This window comes from Lepus europaeus, chromosome 6, assembly GCF_033115175.1.
Source record: "Lepus europaeus isolate LE1 chromosome 6, mLepTim1.pri, whole genome shotgun sequence".
Taxonomy (NCBI): domain Eukaryota; kingdom Metazoa; phylum Chordata; class Mammalia; order Lagomorpha; family Leporidae; genus Lepus; species Lepus europaeus.
In genome coordinates, this window is record NC_084832.1 from 114161561 (window position 1) to 114182512 (window position 20952).

General features: G+C 46.0%; 1 protein-coding gene across 1 annotated transcript; it reads left to right on the forward strand.

Annotated features, from left to right (window-relative positions):
- Positions 1-380: 380 nt before the first annotated feature.
- CMAS (cytidine monophosphate N-acetylneuraminic acid synthetase) lies at positions 381-16521 on the forward strand. The gene is made up of 8 exons (XM_062194927.1): positions 381-714; positions 7523-7665; positions 7820-7975; positions 11399-11532; positions 12678-12772; positions 13102-13273; positions 14664-14817; positions 15912-16521. The coding sequence occupies exons 1-8, from the start codon at positions 455-457 to the stop codon at positions 16100-16102; spliced, it is 1305 nt and encodes a 434-aa protein (XP_062050911.1). The 5' UTR covers positions 381-454; the 3' UTR covers positions 16103-16521.
- The last annotated feature ends 4431 nt before the right edge of the window (positions 16522-20952 follow it).

Here is a 20952-nt window from a genome sequence, read left to right on the forward strand (position 1 = left end):
TAATGTCTTGAGCAGGAGCATAGGATACAGTAGCACATTTTAAAAACAACGTGAAAACCGAATACTGACTCCTATTAGGGTGCATCTGGGTGCGCCGCAAGAAACCCACCGTGATTGTTAAGCAGGGAAGTTCCTTAGCAAAAGATCAGTGGCCTCTTTTGCTTATTTTACACATCTGTAGACAGTTTCAAGCACCCCCAGAAATCTCGAAGCCTCAGGACTCCCCCGGCTGGGCTCTGCCCTGGGATCACCACGAGAGCACCTGCTCTGCCCGGACGAGGCGGCCGTGGACTACAATTCCCGGCGTGCCCCGCGCGGGGGGGCGGGGAAAGGGGCGGAGCGAGCAGCAGCCGCCGGCGCGAGCGGCCGGGCGGGGATCGGGCGGCGCCGAGCTGAGGTGGCGGGGGACGAGCTCCCGGATGTGGAGAAGCTGGGGAGAAGGCGTGGGAGGAAGATGGACTCGGTGGAGAAGGGGGCCGCCACCTCCGTCTCCAATCCGCGGGGGCGGCCGTCCCGGGGCCGGCCGCCGAAGCTGCAGCGCAACTCCCGCGGCGGCCAGGGCCGAGGGGTGGAGAAGCCCCCGCACCTGGCGGCCCTAGTGCTGGCCCGGGGCGGCAGCAAAGGCATCCCCCTGAAGAACATTAAGCACCTGGCGGGGGTCCCGCTCATTGGCTGGGTCCTGCGTGCAGCGCTGGACTCGGGGGTCTTCCAGAGGTGCGCATGTGCGAGAGTGGGCGGCGCGGCCTGGGCGGGGGTCGGGAGCGCGAGTCGGGCTGCTGCGGGAGAGGGGGCTCCCGGGGGCCTGCAGCGCCCGCCAGGGGCCGATCGCTGCTGGAAGGGGCGTGCCTGCGGGGTTGGGGGTGCCCGGGGCCCCGGCTGAGCGCGGGGCGGCGAACGGCTCCGGCCCCTTCCTGGTAGCCGCGGCGAGTGTAGACCCGAAGCAGTCCCCGCCCTTGAGCGCCTCGGTGGCCCCTGGCCACCTGTCACCTGCAGGCCAGCCCCCGTGCGGCGTCGGGGTCCCGAGCGGACTCGTCTAGGCCGGCCTCCGGGCCCCTGTGCTGCTCGGGGCTGATCGGCGAGGGAGACCGGAGGTTCCTGAATGGAGCCTGCTGACCGGGCTCTCTAGTTTCAGCTCAGCTTGGAGATCCTTTCCTAACCTTTGGAGGAAAAAAAAAAAAAAAAAAAGACTCCAGCTGTCTGCCTGTGAGTCAGCACAATCCAGGAAGCTCCCTATGTGGGGTCACAGGTGGGAGACAGCGGGGCGGTGCACTGGGGGCTGCTGGACGCTAGGCGTGCGAATGCACCTGCCATACCCTTTTAACTTTGCCTGCCCGAAGGGCAGTTTTAATAGCGCGTCATGGAGAGGCATGGCCGCATGTCAGATCGCTCAGGAGTTGCAAGCTGATGTCATTCATAAAAGAAAGGAGATAAAATTCTTTGCCAGGAATGCATTAACAACACAGAGTTGCCTCAACCTAATGAATCTGTTGGTTTCTGTGGACGTTTATTCTGATGTGATCCTTTTAAAGAGATGACTGTTTATGAAACGCATTAATTACCCATAGTGCATTACCCCTGTTCATATGAGTAAAAATGATTTCCACCTAACCAGTTTTCTTTAAACAGGAGATGCCAAAAAATAAAAATTTATGACTTTTCTGAATGTTTTAACCCAAAGGAAGGATGGACAGGCAACTAGGAGCTGGTACCCAGGAGATAACACTAAGCCAGTAGTGGGAAGCTTGCTGAGGAGAGATAGGGCAGGACTGGGAGTTTGTTTCCATTCCGTCAGCATTCACAGAACCCTGATCTCCACCAGACACATGCAGGCGAATGCTGAGCTGAATGGGATGTGATTCTTGTCTTCGTGAAGGCACAGATGTTTGGCATTTTTTGCCACCTTAGAAAGGATCCAGACTGAAAAACAAGGACTGGGAGAAGTCGGTGCATCCAGGCCATCGTCATGTAGTAAAATCCCATTTTTGTTAAGTGAACTTGTGATCATAGTCCTGTTCATAGCAGATTGAGAACAAAACTCCCATGGACAATTCTTCGGTTGCTTGAGAATTTCCAGAAACACCTTTCAGAAAAGGAGGGTAAGGCTTACGCCAGGTACAAATTCAAGGACAAAAAAACCGGGTTCTTTCATTCAGCAAATACTTGTTGACTGCCTACTGTGTGACAGGCACTGCTCTGTGTCCTGAACCAGAGGTTGCTGTTGTAGCAGTGGGGTCAATCCCTAGTCTTATGGAGTCTGCATTATAGTAGAGGCAGGAAATACACAGGAGATATATGCTATGGCAGTTGGTGACAGATTTTTTAAAAAAAATAAGTTGGGGTAAGGGGCGGGTGTGTGCTGTCACCAGAGTCCTCAGTTTGGTTCTGGTTAGAATCACCACTCCCCAGGCATTTGATTGTACTAAGAACTGCCGACCTCGGCACATAACGACTCAGTCCAAACCAAGAAAGTTGACCAAACTGTAGCCTGGCTTCTAGAAGCTTCAAGCCCTGTCCCTGGGATGATCCCATTCCTTGTTAAAATATCTGCCTTAGGAGCCTCAATGCTGCCAGAAGACATTGCTGTTTGTTCCAAGATAAACTTGGCCATAGACAGGCCCCTCAGCCTCCTCTTAGAGCAGTCACTTCAGAGAGCTTGCAGCTGCAGACACCTTGGCTGCCCTTTGAGATGTAAGTTTACCTCCCTCTAGTGTGGTCAGCATCTGGGAGACACAGATATTCTGGAGGTGATTTTCAGTCTCCTCCCCAGCCCTGAGAGAAGATGAGGCCCTAACTTTGGTGGGCTCCTTGTTTCAACTTGCAGGATTGCCCCGGGCATCAAGTTTCTTTTTCCACCGGAACAACAACCAGTTGATAAAGCCAGGTGACCAATCATGAGCTAACTCACCAGCCTTTAGAAGGGCTCCAGCTTTTACTTTCTGGAACTGTAGGATCCAGTCCACACTGGAATCTTCCCTATTGCAGGAGTTACAGGGTGCAGCCTCTCCTGACCTCTTTAGCATCTGGCTTTGTTAGTCTTCAACAGCACTGCCTCCTATCCATCCAGGTTGCAGTGCAGTCAGAGCTGTTCGCACAGCTTTAGCAGAAATCTCACTGGCATCTCTTTGGACTCCCTGCTTACTCTTGAACCAGTCACGGTGGCAGCAGTGCTGTTCGTTGGTCCCCTTGAGCCACATCTTCCACTCCTGGAGCCAGCGGTGGGACCCACTGTGCAAGCACGATGGGTTCGTCAAAAGGAAAATTCGCATTCTATTACCAAAAGTATCGGGGAGTGGATGCTGAGAGTCAAAACCCAACAGACATTGGGGATTTTGCTGGAAAATGGGAAATATGTATATATATATATATTATTTTCTGTGTATTAAAATGCACTTTTACAGAACTCCATCAAGAAATGACTCAATGATTAGCTTTCTCTGTAGCATCTAGACTGGAGTGTAAGTTCTTTCAGCCTAGGGATAGCAGTTTATACTTCTACCCACTATGGCATCTCTTACCGTACGGTTACTAGTGATTAAAAGAAAACTGCATAGTTCCCCTTACTAGCCAAACTAGCCTAGTGGTTCTAACTTTGCCTTCTTTAAGTCACACCGCTGTGAGGCAGTGTGCTTGTACTCTGTTCACTGCTCACGGCTGCCTGCTAGCTGGCGTTCCTTCTAGGGATCTGGAGAGTTTAAAGAAGGGACCAGCCTCCGTGAGGCCTTCACTGATGGCCTCAGCGAAGATGCATTGTACTTTCCCAGTGCTGTGTATGTAACATCGCAGGCCCTGCAGTCAAACTCTGGATTTCAGGGTCAGCTTTGCCGTGCACTAGCTAACGGTGCACTCTCCGCTCCACACTCCTCATCTGTAAGATGGACTTCAGTGTCTATCTGAGGCTGGCTTAGGGTGTTAAGTGAGATCACAGGTGTTCAGCCCTTCAACTAGTGCCTGGCACATTGTAGTCTTCATTGTCATTTGTCCCTGTATCGGAGGTTTATAAAACCTTCAGCTCTTCCTTCAGCCACAGTATCTTGATGGGAAAATTGTAATGATGTTCAAAATCCTTTCCATTACCAGCATTCTTTGACATGGAAGAATGAATGGAAATATGTCTTTAGTCTCTACGTTAGCAGTAAATAGTAAATATTTTAGGCTTTGCAGACCACATGGTCTCTGTAGCGGCATCTCAGCTCTGTAGTAGTATGTTGTCAAAGTGGCCATAACAATGTATAAATGAGTAAGTTTGGCTGCATTGCATCAAACATTACAGAAGCAGGCAGAGGTGAGGGCTAGATTTGGCCTGAGACGACTCCTACTGTACTACATAAAAATCTTATGAGCAGGTGCTATTTAAACTCATGCTTTTAAATATTCGGGGAACAGAGAGAGAGAGAACGCCTATCTGCTGTTCACTCCCCCAAATGCTTGCAGTGACCAGGGCTGGGCTGGGGCCGAAGCTAGGAGCCAGGAATCTTATCCAGGTCTCCCACCAAGTGGCAGGGACTCAATTACTTGGGCCATCACAGCTGCCGCTTAGGGTGGTGGTTCCTGTTTTATGCCTCTTGGTATGCCTTGTGTTTTCAAACATTGTTGACTTGAATTTGACTCAGTCTGACTACAGCAGGACTTGGGAGCACTCTTCCAGTCTCCAGCCCTCTCCTTTCTCAGGAGAGAAATGTAAAAAATTGTAGCTAGCTGATTTGTGTTTCCAGGGCCTGAAAGTACCTTGGAGGTAATTTTGTTCAAACCCAGGACCTCACTTAATTGAGGCATATTTTTCTGGCCTGCTCAGAATCCAAGCTGTCTTTGCCTAATAACGAAAATAGTTTACAGTCAAGAAACAACTAGTTTTCATTTAATTAAGTTTTTGCAAGGGCTGCCTTTCTAAGAGCTTGATTTTCAACAGTGGCTCGATGTTGTGAAAGTAGACCTCCGACCGAACAAATTGATTTTTAAAATCTTGCATAACATACTTGTAAAAAACAGACAAACTCTTGTTTGATTTCTAGGGCATGCATTTATAATTCATGAAAGGCCTGTGCTGTGTTATTATTCCTAAAATGGCAGTTTGTGATTTGAAATACCCATCACAGGCGCTGGGGTTGATATTCCTGTTCTTCCTGTTGGATGTAGTATGACTTCATTTGAGGCTAGAGCCATTGGGGTTAGACTTTGCCATTTACTCCACTTAATTTGTAATTTCATTAGGCTTGTTTGTTCACTTGCTGATTCTCATCTGATGGCTCCCCAAGCCTAAAGAAAATTATCTACTCACTTAGTCGCTTTAATAAGGGATGGTCATTATATTTTAATCACACAAAGAGGATGCTGTTTTCACATTTTTTTGTATTCATAGTGCCCTTGCCTTACGTAATACTGACGAATTAGGCAAGTGAACCTTGAAAGACCCGGAAGTAGCACTCTGGTTTTCCTTTTGGCAGATTCAGTGTGAGGATTAGAAGAGACAGTGCAGATGTTCTTTATTAACATTTCCATTTTAGTATTTCGAGTAGCTAGCATTTATTAAGCGTTTATTCTGTGGCAAGCAGTTTATTTAATCATCGCAACAACCATATGAGGTGCCCACTATTGTCAGCACCTAAACTTTAGTGCAGATTGAGGCTCAAGGAGATGATGCATTTCTCTGGGGTGGTAGCACTGGTATTTGGGAGAGCCAGGTTTGGAACTTGTTCCCACGGAACCCATGCTCTTTAACCACTCGCTGTTCCACACGTCCACTCAGCTCATACAGCCAGGGCCCATGTTGGACAGCAGGCACCACACACGTTCTCTGGGAAATGGAAAGCACGGTGAGGAGTGTGGTCCTTTAGCTGGCTCCTGGCCTCTCTTCCTCTGATGTTTAAAGGGAACTACAACACTGCTTTGACCTCAGCCTCTATCCAAAGGGCAAGGGTTACTCAAGAAAATGGACTGTATTGTATACACCATTGTATCACAGCATCCGGAATAGTTCTTGGGACAAGTTAGGCATTCAGTGAGCACTTGGTGAGTGAATGAAAAAAAGAGGAAGGAAGAAAAACGAGCCAACAGACCTATTCCAAAACGTCTATTATTACTTTTTATTTACCTTTCAAACATTTCACAAAGATCACGGAACCCGCTGGTGTTGAATTTTTCATTGCAGCAAAGAACAGGACAATGAAATAAATGACTTTAGTGATTTGCTTCAATTAATGAGATAAATTAGATGTCAAAGACCCATGTCTTTTGCTTTTACTCATTGCTTTTTACCATATTCTCATGACCATCCATCATCCTCAGCCCACTTCTCTGTTTTAAACACGCACTGGGTTTACATCGGTACTTCACTTCACTTGGTAATATAGCATTTACTGTGACCTTTCTCCAGTGAAAGATCTGTGCTCAAACTCTGCCACATTTCAAAAGGGAAGCAACCTGGGCTTCCTGTGTTCTGCCTCCCACACTGACACAAGGAGACGTCCAGAGGCTCCTGAGCCCCAGCCAATGGCTCATCTTGTTTACCGGCTCCCTTAAAATTTGTTGTTGTTTCCGACTTTATCCCTTGATTTAAGCCTTCTGACAAATACCAATAAATGAAATTCAGAGATGTTAGAAGCTTTTCTGTAGTTTCTCACTTTTCTTTTCTGCTTAACAAATGAGCATAGACACATGAAACATGCAGTTCTTGCCCACAATAGATGTTGACTACTGGGATAAATAAACGGACTGTAGGTCAACCTAATATCACTGTTGAAGCATCATGGCTAGGTAATAGTCATGTCTTCTGTTTCTGGCAGTGCGAATTTGTGGAGGTTTGGCAGGCAAACTTTAATAGAGACTGTTGGTCGTCATTGTGTGAAGTTTACATGGGCAGTTGTGTAAGTAAGCTGTGGTTAATCGCATGTGAAGTTAAACTCTCTAGAACCAATCAAATCATGTTCTGCATGTCGTTAACTATGGCTGTCACCTGGTGATTCATTGTTCCAATGTGTATATACCTATTGTCGGTTGCTTGTAAAAAAGAGGTGGATTATTTCACTGTTTTGAGTCCAGACTCTCTTCTAAGCTGGAACCTTGCAGCTTTAGAGTTTGACCAAGGCAAGTCTATTTTTCCTTAACAAATATATTAAAATACTGTAGTTAAAGTTTTGGATTTGGATGGCGAATAAGAAGCAGGATCTTTTTGAAGTTGCTTTGGCTTTAACTTCTAGTGCAATTTTACTTAACATATTGGTAATCTTGAAAGTATCCAGTATCTTTTTAAAAATTTTGTAAAACTTTCAAGGGCTACATAAAAAATAGTTATGTAAATAGCCATATACTACAAAAAACTGTAATATAGCTAGAGTTACATTTTTATTCAGATATGAATTTACATACAAAATGTATCTTGACATTTTGTATTACTTTGGATCTTTGGCATAATGTTAATGGTACAAAAACCATTCAAACAGGGAAGCTACAGACAACCCCTCCCTTTATCATTAGTGATTTCTTCTGGTGATTTGGCTGTTAACTTTTTTTTTTAATATCTGAACAGTGTATGGGTTTCAACAGACCATGATGAAATTGAGAATGTGGCCAAACAGTTTGGTGCACAAGTTCACCGAAGAAGTTCTGAAACCTCAAAAGACAGTTCTACCTCACTAGATGCCATCGTAGAATTTCTTAATTACCACAATGGTATGAGTTTAATAGCTTATTCAAAATTTTATGCAATTTCCAATTTTGTGTACCATCTCATGAGACTCGTTTTAACACTTGAATTTAAGATCTTAACTGTGACTGGCAAGAAACTTTATTTTGTTGTCTTTCTTATTTCTTTGGTCTTCTTAAGAGGTTGACATCGTAGGAAACATTCAAGCTACTTCTCCATGTTTACATCCCACTGACCTTCAAAAAGTGGCAGAAATGATTCGAGAAAAGGGATACGACTCTGTTTTCTCTGTTGTGAGACGCCATCAGTTTCGATGGAGTGAAATTCAGAAAGGAGGTAAGCTGTTACCAGTCTTCACTTGAGTTCATGTATTCAGCCAATGCTTTTGACATGTAAACACTCGTTAGGAGTTAACAGAGTGAAAAGGGGAGATTCGTTTCCTACCAGCGGAAGGCAGTAACATTTATAATCCATTCTGAATCCTGTGACTGACACAGGACAGTGAGCCCAAAGTCATTCGTTGCTTTATTCTTGACAAGGCAACTTTCTCACCCTGTGTCTGTTTCCCTCTGAGGGTTAGGGCTACAGAAATCACAGGACATGATTTAAGAATGGATGAAAAGGTTTTTGTAAATCAAACAGTTAGTGTTTGTTCTGGACTTGTTTGATAAACTCCTCAGAGATCATGTGAGAATAGAAGTCATCCACCAGAGAGTTCTGGAGAACCTCAAAAACGAAACTGTGCCATCACTTCCCCAGATTTGTAACCCGAGATATTTGTATGAGAAGGATTCCATAGGTTTAGTAGGAGCCTGATTTCTAAACAGATAACTAGCCAAATACATCATAAAGTATAGAATCACTCACAAATAGGCCAATGAAACATATTTAGGGAAAAGCAGTGGCGTTTCTGTCCGGTGCACTGACGTTTGTTGCATTTAGGATAGCTGCTTTATCTCAAACACCTTATCTTAAAGAAGATGGTAAAGAAAATGCAGGGAGGGTCTGGCGTTGTGGCACAGAGGGTTAAGCCACTGCCCCCAGTGCCGGCATCCCACATGGGAACTGGTTCAAGTCCCGGCTGCTCCACTTCCCATCCAGCTCCCGGCTAATGTGCCTGGGAAAGCAGTTGAAGATGGCCCAAGTGCTTGGGCCCCTGTACCCATGTGGGAGACCTGGAGGAAACTCCTGGCTTCGGCCTGGCGCCACCCTGGCTGTTGTGGCCATTTGGGGAGTGAACCAGCGAATGAAAGATCTCTCTCCCTCTGTGTCCTTCCCTCTCTAATTCTGACTTTGAAATAAAATCAATCAATCTTTAAACAAAAAGAAAACGCAGAGACACTGGAGAAGGTTCATAAAAGAGCCATTAAGAAAAACCAGGAAGATGAAATTAGACTGAAAAACAGTGATTTTGAAAATAATGATTTTCCGAACTCCAAAATGTAATTATTATCAAGACCAATAAATTGTCAATGAATGCATTTATTCACGGATGTCATTCAGTAAACATGTTTTGTTTTTGAGGGTCTGTGTTACGCTGCAGTTAAAAAGTTTTGAACTGATTCACCGAATCTCAAGTAAGCTGCAGGAAGGATCTGTTAAATGTTAAAAGCAGTATTTTTCGTTTTTTGACAGGCAGAAAGAGATCGTCTATCTACTGGCTCACTCCTCAAATTACACTACATTTTATCCAGTGAATTGTTTGAGATGCTGTTTTTCCATTCTGTAGTGTGCATCTGAGATCTCTCTTTTGCAGAGTCCGTTCTCTGCTGAAGTCCTGCCATCTTTTCATCCATTTTTTAAATCATTTCCTCTAATTTAACACATTCGCGATGCTTATTTACAAGTCTCGGATTATAAATGTCAGCATCAGATGTGTTTGTGCATGTGCCTTGATGGCTTTGTCTCTCGATTGCCAGTCCCTTCCTTCTGCCACTGCTTGTATCTCGTATGCTATGGTACACCTGACAAAGTTTCCTTCAGGGAGGGGCACCTTCAGGGGCTGATCACTTGGATCCAGTTAGGATTTGGACTGGATTGAAGCGCTCACTTCAGGTCCCCTCTCAGTGTAGGTCCCTTGTCCAGAGGGAGGCTGCGTGACTACTGCCGATACTCCAGCCCACCCTTGTCAGCACCACCCGCACCGCAGGACTCTGAGGATCCCACCCTGGCTGCCAGCCCACCCCGGGCCTCGCGTGCTACAGCACACTCAGCAGAAATCCTGGGGTGGGATCCTTGAGTGCACAGAACTCGCTCTGCTCTGTGTGCGGGGTTCCTACAGGTGACAATCTGTGACCCAAGTCCACAAGCTCGTTAAAGATTCTTCAGTTTTTCTCCTCACACCAGCAGAGCCGCTGTACCTGTGCCAAGCGGGATCTGCCTCTCAGCCTCTCCTGGTGCTCCCCAGGAGCACCTCCTCCAGAGAGAAAGCAGCCACTGGTGCGGGCAGGACTCGCCCTTTTGTCTACTTTGCTTCACAGCCCTGCTGGAGCTGTCTGTTGCCCGTCTCCACCCCTAGATCGCACGCTGCAGCCGAGTGGAGCGAGCCGAGCTCACTGCAGCCTATCCAGTGCCCGCAAAGTGCTCCTGCTGCTGCGCACAACAGATCTGCTGAGCTTCTTAACTGCATCGAACACCAGGCGGGGTAGAACAGAATGGTTTAATGACTTAAGTAGAGGCTGTTCCTAGAAACCTTTACAACCAGAAGTGAGCTGAGAGTCTGAAGAATAACCAGCGTGTGAACTCGCATCACACCTGTGTGTGCCCACTCATTCCCCCCTCCCCCCAGCAAATCTGGGGAAAAATCAGTACAAAGGCGAGGGAGTCTCCATAAACCAACACCAAAGACATTGTTTGTTACAGCACGTTATAGGCATTGACATTGATATTCCTGGGCCTTCCCTGTCAAGCATAATAAATTAATAAATGATGCATTATTTTTATATATTTTAAATTACTGGTAAGAATGTATAATTAACAAACATTTCCATAAAGCTGCAGTAATTGAATGGGAAGAAATACAGTTTTCTGTGAGAATTTTGTAGAAGTGATTTCTCAGCCACACGGGAGACAAATAACACACACATCTCTATAGACACATTGAGCAGTAGATTAAAGGGATCTGTTATTGAGTAAGTTCAGTTCTTTTCAAAGTACTTTAAGCTTGCCTTGACATCCTCCTAACGCAGTAATATAATTAGTTTAAATCTTTAACTATTCTGAATTGCTTTATAAAATATTTTTCTGTTATTAACTCTTGGAAAGCATAGACACAACATCAAAATAGAGATTTTGTCATTTAAAGTTCGTCCTTTTAGTTATATATCTAAGTACAGAAATGTTCTGCATTCTGAGCTCACTTTTGAAAAATATATTTTATGTGGGAGACATGGAGATGCATGAGTGAGCTCCCATCCACTGGTTCACAAATGCCTCCACTCCTCCAGTGCCCGCCATGGCCACGGGTAGGCCAGGCTGTAGTCAGAAGCCTAGGACCCCACCCAGGTTTCCCCACACGGGTGCTAGGATCCATCTCCTGCTGCCTCGCAGGGTGCACGTTAGCAAGAAGCTGGAACTGGGAGTGAAGCTGTACTTGAACCCAGGCACTGCCATATAGGATGAGGGCATTCCAGATGGCATCTCACCCACCCACCATGCCAAACACCCACCATGGGTTCATTTTTACTTGCTTTTTCAAAAGTTACTGAATGAATCCTGTATTCAAAACAGTGTGCACTTACTGTGGCTTCTTCGTTTTAGTTCGTGAAGTGACAGAGCCTCTGAATTTGAATCCAGCTAAACGACCTCGTCGACAAGACTGGGATGGAGAATTATATGAAAACGGCTCCTTTTATTTTGCTAAAAGACATTTGATAGAGATGGGTTACTTACAGGTTTGTAACTTCATTTTACAAAATCCTTTTAAACTCGTTTGTGTGTACAGTTTGATTTCCAGACAAGAAGTGTGGTTTTGGTTACAGCTGTTACTTACGTAGCACTTCATGGGTACCGAGGGCCCTGTGAAACACTTTACATAGGTTATGTCACGTAAGCTGCATAGCTGCTGAATCCAGTGTGCACTCCCGTCCCTGGTGTACAGAGGAGAAAACTGACTCCCAGCAGAAACAGCTAGGAAACGGTACTGTCAGCATTACTCAAAAGATAACGTTAAATAAGGAGACAATCCCCACACCCTGCAGTGAAAATGCTGATGTGACTCAGGCTGCAAGGAGGAGAGGAAAGCAGTTGTCCAGTCTTCTGGGTCAGTGTATCAGCCAACAGCAGACAGGCTGGGTAGCCGAGCGCCAGTGCTCACGAGGACTGGATTGGACATGGCGGATGCACCGCCTCTGGTCTCGGGGACTGTGGTCTGACCCTTTCCTAAAGTGTCGCCAGACGTGATGTTTCTCACGGTAAGACAACTTGTGAAGAGACCAGCCCTTCTGAAAAATGATGTTTTCCAGCAACGGATCTGGTCCTTCAGATCATTCCTGTCCAAGGAAAAGGCCTCCCCTCTCAACCCCAGCTCTGGAATGAAGAGGCTAACCCTGCCTGTGCCCCCTGTAGCCTGAACCACTGCGTGCATTCTGAGCTAGAGCGCCGAGGTGATCTGTACCATAGGTGCTGCACCTGTTTCTCCTCTCCCGTCTTGCTTGTTCATTGCCAACGGGAACAGAAGTTCTGGAAAACCTGTATACTTCCAGAAACAAAGGGCAATGTAATTCAAGGGTTTTCAGAAAAATCCCTTGTGGGTAGAATCCTAGACAGTGGGTATTATTTCTGCTTTGTCTGTCTGAAAATATAAAATTATTTTGAGAATATAAGGGGATTTATACTGGATAGATAGAATTTGGAAAAAATGTTTTGTGTGAGCTTTCTGTTCCATAATTGTTTGTTGAATGTCAGGTGTTTTTACTGGGTGATTGTTTTCTTAGTCCTGTAGAAATGAATTCATTGTTCTCTATTGTAATTAAGTTTTTGATGTATGTGAATGAATGTTAAAACATTATCTCATGCTTGGCCTTTGTACCATCTTCAGGGTGGAAAAATGGCATACTACGAAATGCGAGCTGAGCATAGTGTGGATATTGATGTGGATATCGACTGGCCTATTGCAGAGCAAAGAGTATTGAGGTAAAGAGACGGCTCGGAGGCCTTGCACGAGGGCCCGGCACTGTTTTTAGTCGGTTGTGTTTAATTGTCCTGATTTCTGGTGCTCCGCCCATCTTTGTACACATGTGCAGACATAGACCTTCAGGTGGCTGAGAAACATGGGGTCTGATTGGAGGCCACACTGGGTTTGAGTCTAGCACTAGGTTGAAGAGGATATGAGGTAAACTTGAAGGGTGAGGCCTGCAATAACTGCACAGAGAACGAGTGAGAGAGTTCACTGGCGTTTCCTGGGCGAGAAGGCACGGTCAGTACTGTATGCGCACTCACAGGTCCGTTTTGATTTCTTTTAGATTTGGCTATTTTGGCAAAGAGAAGCTTAAGGAGATAAAACTTTTGGTTTGCAATATTGATGGATGTCTCACCAATGGCCACATTTATGTATCAGGAGACCAAAAAGAAATAATATCCTATGATGTTAAAGATGCTATCGGGATAAGTTTATTAAAGAAAAGTGGGATCGAGGTACGTGCTGCCTGAATGTAGCCACGTTTTATAAGATTCTGATTCAGGGTCAAGAATATACAAGGAATTAAGAAATTTAAATTGTTTGTATTAACTTTTCTGAGTATCTGAAATGTAGCCTTTATATACCTAGAGAATTATTATACAATTTACTGTTAGGTGAGTAAACTCAGGAATTTGTCAATTACTGAATAATGTTTATCGTTTATTCAGTAAGGACAAACATAGTGCTTTTAGGTAACAGCTCTAGTGTTTCTCAGAGGATCTTGTATCAAGAAAAATTTCTTAGGTTACAGGTGTCAACATTCCTGGAAAGGCAAATATAGTATAGCTTTTTATATTTTTTTAAAGTTTTGAGGCCGGCATTTTGTTAAAGCAGAGCAAGCCGCCCCCTGTGACCCCAGCATCTCATATGAGTGTTGGTTCAAGTCCCCGTTGCTCCACTTCCTTTCCAGCTCTCTGCTAATGCACTCGGGAAGGCAGCAGAAGATGGTTCAAGACCTGGGGGCCAGAACCCACATGGGAAGACTCAGCTGGAGTTCCAGGCTCCTGGCTTTGTCCTGAACCAGAACCTGGCTGTTGCAGGCATTTGGGGAGTGAATCAGCTGATGTAAGACGCCTCTCTGTGTCTTCAAGTAAATAAATAAATCATATATATATATATGTGTACATATATATATATATGTTTATATTTGAAAGGCAGAACAACAGGGAGAGAGAGAGAAAGACAGTTCTGGTTCACTCCACAAGTGCCTGCAACACTGCAACAGCTAGGGCTAGGCCAGGCTGAAGCCAGGAGCCAGGAACTCCATCCAGGTCTCCCACAAGGGTGTCAAAGGCCCAGCCGCTTTGAGTCATCACTTTCTGCCTCCCTGGGTCAGCATCAGCAGGAAGCTGGATCAGAAGCACTGCAGGGACTCAGCCAGGCACCCCGATGTGGGATGCAGACACCCCCAGAGGCTGTGCCACAATGCCCACCTCTATAGATTTTTTACATGGAGCTTATACTTGGGAATGAAAGATTGAGTTTCAGTATAGTGTGTTGTTAACTTTGTATTTTTAAATGAGGGCTAATGTAATAATAATTCACTAGAAATTTTACATTTGGGTTGCTAAGGGTAAGGGAGAGATTATCGACTCCTAGAGAAAAGAACGGAACTGAAGAACCACCTTAGATAGGGTCAGACACTGTATGTTGTATTTTTACCTGCAGATCTAATCCTGTCCATTGCGGGACAGTGTCTCACCCTTCTGTTAAAGCATCATCATACTACAATGACAGTGGATTTTACAGAGTTTGTCCTTCAGAAGGGCACAGACGACTCATTTGTGACTTGGGTTATTTACAGGGTATTATTTCCTTGTGAAAGCTTCGCTTTTTCCTTTTTAGGTGAGGCTCATCTCAGAGAGAGCCTGCTCAAAGCAGACACTGTCTTCTTTAAAACTGGATTGCAAAATGGAAGTCAGTGTTTCAGACAAGCTGGCCGTGGTAGACGAATGGAGGAAAGAGATGGGCCTGTGCTGGAAGGAAGTAGCCTACCTCGGTTGGTATCTTTTTAGGCAGCTACAGTAAGAAGAACCAAGGGTTTCTTCCTGCCCTTCCTTTCATTATTTCTGTAGATAAATAAGAAAGAAAATCCCCTTAAGTTGGCTCGACTCTGGGGAAACAGGAAGTCACGGTGCTGACTAAGCATTTCGCTGGGCCAGCCTTGCTGGGGTTGCTGTGATGGTCGGTAGGGGCGTGGCCTAGTCTGGCAAGCGTGTGCTGCGGAGTCAGGTGGCACCCGTGGCGGCCCACTTCCGACAGGGGAGGCCGTCTTCCTCGCTGCTGAGTGCGAGATGTCAGGGCTCCCCAGGAAGTGTCTTCAGTGTGTATCAGCAGAAACCACGCAGGCATTTCAGATTCTTTTACATCAAAACAATCTTTTAATTGAATTTTCCAGGAAGTTTTTCAAGTACCCTCCTATTGTCATGGGGCTATTATAGGGATTAATAAAATAATCTGGGTAAAGCACTTAGCAGAGTTTCCAGCTGACTCAGAAAAATGAACTTGAAAAGACAATTTGAGCTAATTGAAGGTACGCAGACATGTATTAAGTTATTAGATGACGGTAGGAATTATTGTCAGTTTTGTGCATTTGATGATATTACATCGTTTTAAAAATATAAATTTTCCAAAAATAAATGCCACAGTTTTTGTGTAAACTATGATGTCCTGGAACTCCCTCCTCTCCCTCTCTTCCAGAAAATGAGGGTGTAGGGAATAAAAAAAAAAAAAAGTAAATTATCTAAAACATTGATAATTATTCAGATGAACTTGGGGTTCTTACATATTTGAAATTTTCCTTAATAAAGCATTTAAACAATGTGTAGCTTATGTATAGAATTTCTGATTGCCATTATTAATAATTATAAACAAAAAGTGTCACTAGTATAGTCCATTGTCCTGTAGATCCTTAGGAAAAAACCCTAGACCCCCATTATATTTACAGTATTTTTGCTTTATTCCGTCCAATCCTTGAGGTTCTAAGGATGCAGTGGCTTAGGTCTTAGATCCCAGAGTTATTTCCGCTGTTTGCACGATGCAGTTGCCAGTGTCTTCGTCTCCCAGAATGCTCAGCCCCGTGTTTCCCCCTAGGCAACGAGGTGTCTGATGAAGAATGCCTGAAGAGGGCCGGCCTGAGCGCCGTGCCTGCTGACGCCTGCTCCACTGCCCAGAAGACCGTCGCCTACATTTGCAAAAGCAACGGTGGCCGCGGCGCCATCCGAGAGTTTGCCGAGCACATTTTCCTACTCATGGAAAAGGTGAATAATTCATGCCAAAAATAGGAATTAGTGCCACGTTGGGAAAGAAAGAACACAGCCTTTGTCAGCCACTTTGCTTTCATTTTTGGTTCAGTACAGTCCACGTTGTAATGTTGCAGAAGGTGTGATTTGATTTGTGATCTATCTCACTACCTTTTAAAAGCAAAGTCTTCTCCAATTATCATTCCAGAAACCTATGAAATAATTGTGCTCTCCTTTTCTCTTTCCGCGAGATAATGAAATATTTAGAGATTGATCTAGTCTTTCTCAAATTTTTAGTCAATGCCAGTAAGGACATCATCAGAATTGACTTTGTATTGTACCCTGTAAAACTGTGTGTTTGTGTGCTTTCAGCGATGCTGGGATTTTATTTATTTGGGGACAGTGTGTCTAGTAAGACATGCCCTTCTATTAATTAATAAAATCACATTTCACAAACTTGATGAAAACTGCCTGGTTGCTATAGAAGAACTTTACCAAGTGTTTGCTTATTTCCTTAAATGCTGACCGTGTGATCTTAGAAGCAAGCCACTGGGTGCCAAGTGTGAGGCCTGTGAGTGTATTTTATATATGTACGTGGAGCACGTAGATACACATATCCAGTGCGTTCACATACTGCAAAGGTTCTCTTGATTTGAAGGAGGTGGAGTAAATCATTTGAGTTGCCTCTGAGATAATGGGCAATTTTGTGTCCTGCACTGTGCCATACCCGCACCTGATGTCGACACTGTCTCATCAACACTGACCATTTCCCAAGGAGCGTTTGCATCTCCTGCCACCACTGGAAGAGTACCTGTGAAAGCCTGCCGAGGAGCAGGCTGCTCGGCCTCGCTGCGCTCTGAGCCCATGTCCTCCATGGGACTTGGCAGATCCGCTCAGCTCAGTCAGCCCCCAGAGAGCGGACAGAAACTGACCGAAAAGGAACCGCCTCCAACTTCGATTTCCTTTACAGCTTGTCCTGGTTTTACTCTCACCTTTCTGGCGTTCCAGTCGCTGACTTCATGTTTGCCACGCCCTTCCATGATGCACTCCCCAAAGGTTCTCAGCTCAGTGCGTGTTCTTCCAGACCTGACCTCCAGGCCCACTACTGTCCTGGGAGTTTTGGTTGCAGTCACTCTTCGTGGAGTCGGCCAGACCCTGGGCTTCACCTCGCAGATTCCTGATTTTTTCACCAAGAAGATGTGGGAGCTCCTCAGCTTTTCCTTTCTGTCTCTATTCAGACACCACATCTGGAGTGGTGCTGCCAGCCCGGGGCCCAGTACTGCTGTGTTTGCTGTGACCCTTTTCAAAATCTCCAGGCCAAACGTACACGCCCTGGTATTTCCAACTGTAGTTCCTACCGACTGTTTCAGGTGTCTCCACTCCCATCCAGCTTTTCGGAGTGATTCTCCAACAATGCTTCCACTGGCGTGTTCTCAAGTCTCACCTTTGTCAATGTCAATCATTCATTTTTCAGGAAATTTCTACTGAAAGCCTCCCAGGGTAATTACCAGGTGTGAGTGTAGGTTACCCTGGAGTCCTGGTTTCATTTCAGCCCCCAAACCCAGGTGTGAGAAGATAGTTCAGGCCTCACTGTTCTCTGTGCGCCAGCAGTGGGAAATCTCAGTTAACTCTGATATGCAAGTTGTCACTCCCATCTTTACATGTTGGGGCCAGTGCTGTGGCATAGCGAATAAAGTCGCTGCCTGCAGTGCTGGCATCCCATATGGGTACCAGTTCGAGTCCCGGCTGCTCCACTTCCGAGCGAGCTCTGTGCTATGGCCTGGGAAAGCAGTAGAAGATGGCCCAAGTCCTTGGGCCCCTGCACCCATGTGGGAGACCCAGAAGAAGCTCTGGCTTCGGATCGGCGCAGCTCTGGCCATTGCAGCCATCTGGAGAGTGAACCAGCGGATGGAAGACCTCTCTCTCTCTCTGCCTCTCCTTCTGTAACTCTGACTTTCAAATAAATAAATAAATGAGAGAGAGAGAGAGAGAGAGAGAGAGAAAGGGAAAGAAGGGAGGGCGGGGCTGAACAAAGTGAAGACAGTGACTTGACTTGGACCTGTCGGAGGACTGAAGCCACAGGCCCAGTGGCCACACTGGTGGGAAGCAGTCCCATGTAGCACCAGAGCAGAAGTCCCTGCACGTGACAAACGATGCAGACACCTGACTACTCATTTGATGGATTTCTGGAGGCTGAGTGTGAACAAAGGCGCGAGTGAGAGGCTCTTGGCTGCTACCACAGGGGAGTGGAGTGGACAACAGGAATGACAGGTTCTCACAGGGAGGCTGAGGACCCAAGAAAATTCACTCCTGACGCTGGCAGGAGAAGGAAAGGAGCCACTGTGAAACTTCCAAGTTCTCCCCAAGGAAGGGCTCACTACTGTCCAGGAACAAGACCTTCTCTCCAGAGGGCAATAGTGAACCTTCACCCTGGCTTGCAATGGGGACTCCGCTCAATCCCAGCCCACTTCCCACTCAGCTAGAGTGAAAAACCCTCAGTCAGGAGAGAAGGTGTCAAGGAAGTAGCCAGGGGAAACAACAGTGAGGGTGGGAAGAAGGTGGGCCCTGGAGGGGGGACAGAAACATCACTGAGCACGCTCCCAAGACAGGCCTACTCAGCATGCTCCCATCTCCCAGCAAGTCTCAGGCATGCTAACGGGGTTGTAGCCTAAACAGCTCTTAAGACTCTGACTTCCTCTACAAGAAACAAGGAGCACTGACACTGGGGGGATGTGGAGCTGCAGAACAAGGCGAAATGCAGCCCAGCTCCCAGCAAGATTAACATCAGTCTTCCCACTGAAAACCTTAGCATCTCAGGAGCTTTACCCCATATAGCGTATCTGTGGTCAACCACAGCAGCAACAAATTGTCAGACGCAGCCAAGGCGAGAATAAGCAGACCCTGGAGAGAGCAGTCACCTGTCTGGACTGATAACCACAGTCAGTGTCATCAGGCAGAGAGTGTGACAGGCTATGGTTTGGTGTAAAGGGATTTGGTAATGGGAAAATAACACCATGCAAGACAAAGTTGGGTAAGGTCAGTGGAGAGATGGAAACTGAAAGAATTTCAAAGTAAATAATAGAAACTGAGGACACAACAAGAAGTGTAACGTAATGGGAATATAGGAGTCTTCAAAAAGTTCATGGAAAGCCTGCCTTATCTCTTGATTCCATTTTCCCATGAACATTTTGAAGCACCCTCTTACAGCAGAAGCAGTTAGAAGAAATATTAGACATGACAATAGCAAAGAATCAAAATTGACAGGTGCCAAACCACAGAGCCAGGAATCCCAGGAAACACCAACTATCAAAGGATTCAAACCCAAATCCCACAACCAGGCATATCATATTCGAACTGCGGGAAATCAAAGTCAGAAAACCCTGAAGGAACCAAGAGAGAAAAAAAAATATCAGTGGAATAAATATGAATCAGAGCAGACTGCTCTTTGGAAACCAAGCAAGAAGAGTGGAGTGCGATCTTTGAAATGTTGGAGAAAAAAAAAAAAAAAACACCTAAATTCCTATATCCAGTAAATATTTCCTTCCAAAGTAAAGATGACTTTCTCAGGCAAGCAGAGGGATTTCATCATCAGCTAACCTGTCCGATAAAAAATCTTCAGTTCTTCAAGGAGAAGAGAAAATGCTATGGGTTTCGACCTGAACTGACACGAAGAGCATTAGGGAAAGTGTACACAGGGCAGGTGTGTGGCAGAGCAGTCAAGTCACCACTGGGGATGCCCACATCCAACAATGGAGAGCACAGTTGGAGACCCAGATACCCTGCCACTAATGCACTTAGGAAAGCAGCAGCAGGTGGCCCAAGTACTGGGGCCCTGCCCACCCACAGGGAACACCGGGATGGAGTTCCTGGCCCCTGGTCTCAACCTGGCCCAGCCCTGGCCATTGCTATCATTTGGGAAGTGAACCAGCAGATGGAAGATCCCTTCTTGTTTCTGTGCCTATGGGCACTGGCTCAAGTCCTGGCTGCACTGCTTCTGGTCCAGCTCTCTGCTGTGGCCCAGGAAAGCAGTGGAGGATGGCCCAAGTCCTTAGGCCCCTGCACCCACATTGGAGACCCGGAAGAAGCTCCTGGCTTCAGATCGGCCTGGCACCAGCCATTCCAACCATTTTGGGAATTAACCAGTGAACCAGTGGATGGAAGACCTTTGTCTGTCTCTCTCTCTCTCTCTGCCTCTCAAATAAACAAATAATCTTTTAAAAATTAAAAATGTTTATAGGGCTGGCACTGTGACATAGCAGGTAAAGTTGCCATCTGCAGTGCCGCCATCCCAAATGGGTGCCAGTTCGAGACCCGGCTGCTCCACTTCCTATCCAGTTCTCTGCTATGGCCTGGGAAAGCAGTGAAAGATGGCCCAGGTCCTTGGGCCCCTGGACCCACGTGGGAGACCCAGAGGAAGCTCCTAGCTCCTGGGTTTGGATTGGCCCAGCTCCAGCCATTGTGGCCATTTTGAGAGTGAACCAGTGGATGGAAGATTCTTTCTGTCTCTGTCTCTCTCTCTCTGCCTCTGTCTCTCTGTAACTCTACCTTTCAAATAATCTTTTTTTTTTAAGAAAAAGATTTACCAGCTATTTTAAAAAATACTTTTAAAGTTAAAAAGAAAATACATTAATAAGTAATATAATATCTTTGTTTCTTATCCTTAAATTATCTAAAAGGTAATTGTTTAAAGAAATAATTAGGGCCGGCGCCGTGGCTTAACAGGCTAATCCTCCGCCTTGCGGCGCCGGCACACCGGGTTCTAGTCCCGGTCGGGGCACCAATCCTGTCCCGGTTGCCCCTCTTCCAGGCCAGCTCTCTGCTGTGGCCAGGGAGTGCAGTGGAGGATGGCCCAAGTGTTTGGGCCCTGCACCCCATGGGAGACCAGGAGAAGC

Excerpts from the sequence above, each read along its gene's own strand:
- CMAS (XM_062194927.1), top strand. The coding sequence starts at position 455 with ATGGACTCGGTGGAGAAGGGGGCCGCCACCTCCGTCTCCAATCCGCGG. Across the intron at positions 11,533-12,677 it reads TAGAGATGGGTTACTTACAG|GGTGGAAAAATGGCATACTA; the intron begins GTTTGTAACTTC and ends TACCATCTTCAG. Across the intron at positions 14,818-15,911 it reads GAAGGAAGTAGCCTACCTCG|GCAACGAGGTGTCTGATGAA; the intron begins GTTGGTATCTTT and ends GTTTCCCCCTAG.